Source organism: Palaemon carinicauda, chromosome 36 (genome assembly GCF_036898095.1).
Source record: "Palaemon carinicauda isolate YSFRI2023 chromosome 36, ASM3689809v2, whole genome shotgun sequence".
In the NCBI taxonomy this organism is placed as follows: Eukaryota; Metazoa; Arthropoda; class Malacostraca; order Decapoda; family Palaemonidae; genus Palaemon; species Palaemon carinicauda.
The window spans coordinates 71,760,450-71,766,529 of record NC_090760.1 but is presented as its reverse complement, the minus strand read 5'-3'; the positions used below and the strand labels follow the sequence as shown (position 1 = coordinate 71,766,529).

General features: G+C 34.6%; 1 protein-coding gene across 3 annotated transcripts in view; it reads right to left on the bottom strand.

The window, feature by feature from the left end:
• Positions 1 to 278: 278 nt before the first annotated feature.
• LOC137628900 (WAS/WASL-interacting protein family member 1-like) overlaps positions 279 to 6,080 on the bottom strand; it is a 69,204-nt gene continuing 63,402 nt past the window's right edge. For all 3 annotated transcript variants that reach the window (XM_068360164.1, XM_068360163.1, XM_068360165.1), the window contains one exon: positions 279 to 2,992. In XM_068360164.1, the coding sequence (XP_068216265.1) occupies positions 2,784 to 2,992 (209 nt within the window). In that variant the 3' untranslated portion in view covers positions 279 to 2,783. The remainder of the gene's footprint in view (positions 2,993 to 6,080) is intronic.

Genomic DNA, 6,080 nt, shown 5'->3' with positions numbered 1-6,080 from the left:
AACAAAAAATGTGGATGGTTATACAATGCTCATATCAGACGAAGACAAACACAGGCGAAATTGAATACAGATAAAGAGTTCGTCTGAATATTTGGACGAAGACAAAAGACTGAATTGAATACAATTAAACTCTCAATAGGCAACATGTTATACTACCAAATCACAGGATATCCGTGTCGGCAGCCCAGCCGGTATGTAACGAACACAACCACACCCGTGGCATGATCAAGAAAACAAAGATCATCTACACTGTACAGGATCTAAATAAAAAACAAATCATCAGCTCCTTTGTTAATATTTACTCCATGGAATTTATGAATGATGTATATTACAACAATTAACCCTTATTTAATTTTTCCGTTTGCCTTTACACTTGAGGGTCAGTTGTCTAGGAAGCTAGATCTTTGACCTAAGAGATGGTTTACCTTTTTACATTAACAATTGCTTCCAGCATCTTTTAATATAAATTAACTACAACGGTATAACTTGTAATAAATTATACATGTACAAGTTGATACACAATAAATAATGGAAAGTTCTAATAGCTAGATTTAAGTGGTTAAAATATCTGGATGAAAAAGACGAAAATTTTCTCCGTTACTGTATAGCCATTTTAGAAATAAATGTACAATTTCAACACAACGAACCGTCATTATGCCCCAGAATACTGCCGTAGGGCGAAAGTAAGGTTTTTGTCTGTGAAAGTACATTAACCAAAGTAATACAGGACTAGTGCAAATAAAAAACTCTAAATATAAAAAAAAACTGTGTAGGCAGTCAGGAACACACATGATGAACACTCCAATCATAGGTGCTGTGGGAGGAATGGGGTGGGGGGGCCTCTGCTTGCCAGGCAAGAAAAGGCACTAGAGTGCACCTTGAACAATGTGTAAAAATAGTTATGGACGGCCATTACAGATACATGCAACCAGTCTAATTCCTTTAGTTAGACTCAATATTCCCCAAACATTTATACAATACTATATTTATATATATGTGTGATTTAGTTTTAGAAGACTACTTATGAGCATGGCATTTTATAGGAAGGTATGATATGCTATCAAAATCACATACTGTAGTTCACAAAGAAAAAAAAAAAAACATTTGAAAAAACAAGCAATTTTGCTGGTGATTTTCAAGCTAAACATAAATTAACATCTCCAATTCTAGACACAGTTGGGATCCAAACAGGAATGTGAAGAAAAGACCCTCTCTCTCAACCAAATTGGTTTCTAGTTTAAGAACAGGTGAATGGTGAAGTCTATAAATGGATTTTTTTTTGTAAATGAAGTAACTGAAATAAAGCATTTGATAACTATGATACAAAAGAACCAAGCATCTTAAATATTATGACAATCTTTGGAATCTGAGAAGGCATTAGGTATATATATATATTTATATATTTATATTTATATAGAAATATTAAGAGATAATACGGTACAGTACTAACTGCCTCTGTTATCACCGAAGGTAAAAACATAAAAGCAACATTAACATAATTAACTACATTTCCTTTTCAATCACAACTCCATGGCACAAATTATGTAAGGAAAACGATCGTCATCTGGCATTGACAAGCTCTGATAACTCAAGAAGATTTAAAACTGATTACCTACCATCACAAGCTCTCTAATAACACTCGGCCAAAGAATATCAAATTGTAAGCACCCTAACATGATAAATATAATTAAGAGAGTGATGACTAATGCAGTACACTTGTTATGCTGATATGGGTAAGAAGGTCTTGAAGAGTGCAAAATTATTATGGGAGCAAGCCATTCATGAAGTACCAGAATATATATATTAAAAAAAAAAGTTCTTACCCAGATGCTCGAATTGAAATAAAATTTCTTCCCATCAAAGCCAGGAATAAGATCCAAAAGTTGATTTTTTCTTTTTTTTTTATCCCCTTTTCGTTATGAAATGAGCAGATTCTCTAAATAAACATCAACAATATTTACAAAAGTGAACAGGAGTTACCTGATCCTTGGCACTCGGTAAAGCTTTTGGAAGTAGTGGTTTTGCATTTCGCTATGTTTAAAGGAAGATATCCCATATGTACACCATATGAATATCACATAAAGGGCACAGACTCATCTATTTCCTTAAAGTATTGCACGTACCTAGCAATAAAATAATTTGTTCATACCTCTTCACTTACTCCCTGAAAAATTCAAAACCTCATTCACTTCATTTACATTATCACATTAATCACAAAGGTCAGTGTTGACATGGAAATCTAGGGAGAAACTGTACATGAAAGGCACTTGGCTCCTCATTCTCTCGTTCCACGTGAGTAGTGCCACCTGAAGAAGAGTCCTTTTTCTCTCATTCTCAGTTTTGGAAAATCATGGACAAAACTAGCATGTCATCATGACTTAACTATTCTCAATAGTAAACCAAATAAAACAGATCGCCTCTATAATGTCACAGTAAAGTTACCACTCCTGCATCGTATGAGTTCGTGCAAATCTTTCCCGCTGTGTCCAATTACGATCTGTGCTACTGGTTTCTGAGAAATAGCCTTGGAAAACCAAAACAACTTTTCAAATCAGCGGCAATAAACTTTTTCACATAAGGAGTTTTTAAAAGCACAAGTTCTTCTCAGATAATCATTCAAACATAGGCAAATCAAGAACATAGCAGTAAGAATCGGTTAAACAAAATTTCCAAATTACAGCACAAGAAAAAAAGTTAAAAAATAAGAGACATCTGACATACAAGTTCCACTTTATCCACTTTACTTAGACAATGGCACACCACGCTGACGAGGAAAGCAATCCCTAGCAGTGAGAGGCTTCAGTGCCGTACATCTTCGCTCCTACTTGCAGGTGAATGGGGGCATGGGGAGGAGGAGGAGGCGGAGAGGTGTGTGTATGGAAACGATGTAGAGAGGAATTAGAAGCAGTTAGGTTTATACTACTATTGGGATTATTAGAGGGGTGTGGGCCAGGGGGTGGAGGAGGTGCACGACGCTGACTGGCTGGTTTAGCTGCAAAGAAACAAAACGGACTTTAGACACTCACTACAAAAAACGTCTGTGGAATGGTAAGCATCACGGGTAACACGAATGCAACTTGCACATTGCTGGTGTACAATAACTGATAGATACTGTGATGCTAAATTTATTTCAACATTAAAAACTTTCCTTACACAATTATAGAGTAATAAACAGTGAGATACAATCTTTCCATCCACCAAAATCATTTAGACAGGAAGGAGGTGTCAGAAGGTCTTACTGAAAATCATGTGGTCCTTACAAACACAATACAGTACTGCAACTAATCAAGACAATAAACATACATCTTTTAAATTATTCAGGTAATGGAAATTATGGTTTACAGTTTTCCTAACATTGACCAAGTTACTAAATAAATGTAAGTAAACAGAACTCGCAATACAAATGTCATTCAGCTAGTTTTCTTTGTGGGAAACCTTGGACTTTATGGTACGACAAGATTCTCGCATTAGCCCTGAACTTGCTAAATTTTCCTTCAAGGAATATACGTTGGAATCAAACAATTTAGGTCATATTCAGGACACTTAGTACAATACAGAATCAAATGCACACAAAAAAGCAACATACCTGAAACTAGAATACTTCAAACAAAAGTTAGTTGGCAAATATTCTCGGTATCCCTGTTACTTGAAGGGCTTTGCAAATACTGTACCCTATTTAAAAGTGGTTTTATAATGCAAAACTATTGTTGAGGGAAAGTCATTACTATGAATTTCATACTTAGATGCATAAATTACATGTAAATGCAAATTAGTAAAAGTGGAAGTTATTAAAATTTAGAAAAAATTGGCGACTATAATTAAAAATCATATACATTTTTTTTTTAAATCTCCTAGCATGAAATTTGTTGGTTTAAAAGCTAAAGCTCGGAAGCAGTGTAATGAATTCGATTGCACAGCAATAGCTATGTTTTGTGTGTGCGCGTGGAAAAAAAAAAAAAAAACACACCCTTACGGCTAAAACCCTTATTCGGTAGATTCTAAAACTTTGAAAGTTCCTGAAATTAGTTTTGCAATTATCGTAATAAATAGATACCAACTGATCTGGGGATTAACAATGCCACATAACAGATTCTACAGGCTGCACACTGAGGAGGGAGTACGTGTGGTAAGATGGTCATCACTTAAGACCATCGAGTCAAATTTAAATTTCAAGACTGACATAGGGCTGGGTTATAGAAACGGAAGAGGATGATAAGCAAAGTACTAGAAGTTAAGAGCCAATAAAATAAAGAAAATGAGTGTTCAGTAAGACAAAGCGATGTGCTTGTAATCAGAGTCGTGTTGCAACGGATCTTTGTTGGATTTTCCTACTTGCAATAATGGACATCCCTAAAGGTGTAGTACTGGCATAAGCTTGATCTCAATTGGCTATGTTCTTTTTTCAATGATAATATAGATGAAATTTAAGTTTTTCAGACAAATGATTTGCCAGATATGATTCCTCTTGAATGGGGGACAGTAACAGCGAATACAGTAAACTACAACATGTTCAGAAAGGAGAACTACTTCATTACTTAGTGCAGTGTGTGGATTGTGCTCTATATACAGTATTTACTTTCATAAAGAAATAGTTAGCAATTGTAAATATTCTGAACTTTTGATATAAAAAGGAGTACCAATAGAAGCTTTGAAATAATTATTTCATTTTGATTTACCATATTCAGATGTAAAATAACTTAACCCATATAGATACAAAAAAAAAAAAAAAAGCTCTGGCACTAAACATATTCCACATACCAGACAGTCAGATAACAGTACAGTAATACTAAACACAAAATTGAGTGGGATTGACATAAGACTAAAACGGCAATGTGAGTTATAGCCGACACTGAAATTGAAATATTAAGCAAAGAGTGCATCTAGAGTGGAATAATGACACCGAGGCAAAATGTCAATGCAGTATGGTTAAAATACGCAGCAAAGAGTTTACAGTTGTATTATGTTATGACAGTACAAGAGGAAGAGGAGTAGATTGAATGACGTTGACTTTATAGTTGTATTTATAATGCCAGCATGAAACCGTACAGTAGTGCACTGGTTAGCAACAAGTTAGATTAAGAGCAGTACTAACCCTTCTTTTTTAGAGCTCTGACGTCGTTAACACTACAAACCGAGCCACTGTCTTCTTTCTTGTGTAGCAAGCATTGCAAACATTTGGGAGTTCTTCATAGTACAGTGAAGTACTTCTTAGCAGATGATGATAATCAAAGGTACTGCACTTGCGAGAATCAAACAATCATTGAAAGGCTTGGAAATATATGCTGTGGGACTATGCAAAAATTGCCGAGTTCTTTAGGGTTAATGTCTTATAAGTCCAAAGGTATGAATGTATTTGACACCACAGTAATATTCTCCACATTTACTCAGCTTCCATTATGTACTAAGTTTAACTATACCTCACACGGCTTAATACCAGAAAAAGTCTATTGGCATGGGGACAGATTCATCGATTTCCCATGGGGAAGTACTTCATCTCTCTATTATACCATTACTAGCACAGCAAGTAAAAGTATACAAAAGTTGCCTAAAAATAACGATAAATTTACAATTGAAAAAGATGAAGTTAAGATCTAGAATGTGCACCTAATAACCATTTTAAAATGGCAACAAGGACTAAGCAATTACCAATGCAGCATGTATACAATAGTTATACCATATGATTTCTCCTTTAATAAAATTCATATTACTGTACAAATAGCTTCTTGTAATCTCTCACGTTTGTAAGTTGAGAACTCTCTGTACTATTCAACAGGGACTTGTATTACTGAAAATATATCGATCAAGATTCTTTCTAACTTTGCGCAGAACCCTGACTGTATGCCCATTACAGTAATGGGATTTTATGAAGCCATATTGTTGAGATATTTTTTTAGTTTTCTCTTGTCAAAATTAATGCAACTTTGATTGGTTTATCTGCATTTTCACAAATGCTATATGAGCAGGGAGCCAGCAAAGATAAATCTTTCAGAATTATATTTATAACCTTTCTTCTGGTACATCTTGTGGACTGTGACAAGAATTATATATATATTTTTTGTTACCCATATCTGTAGAGATAT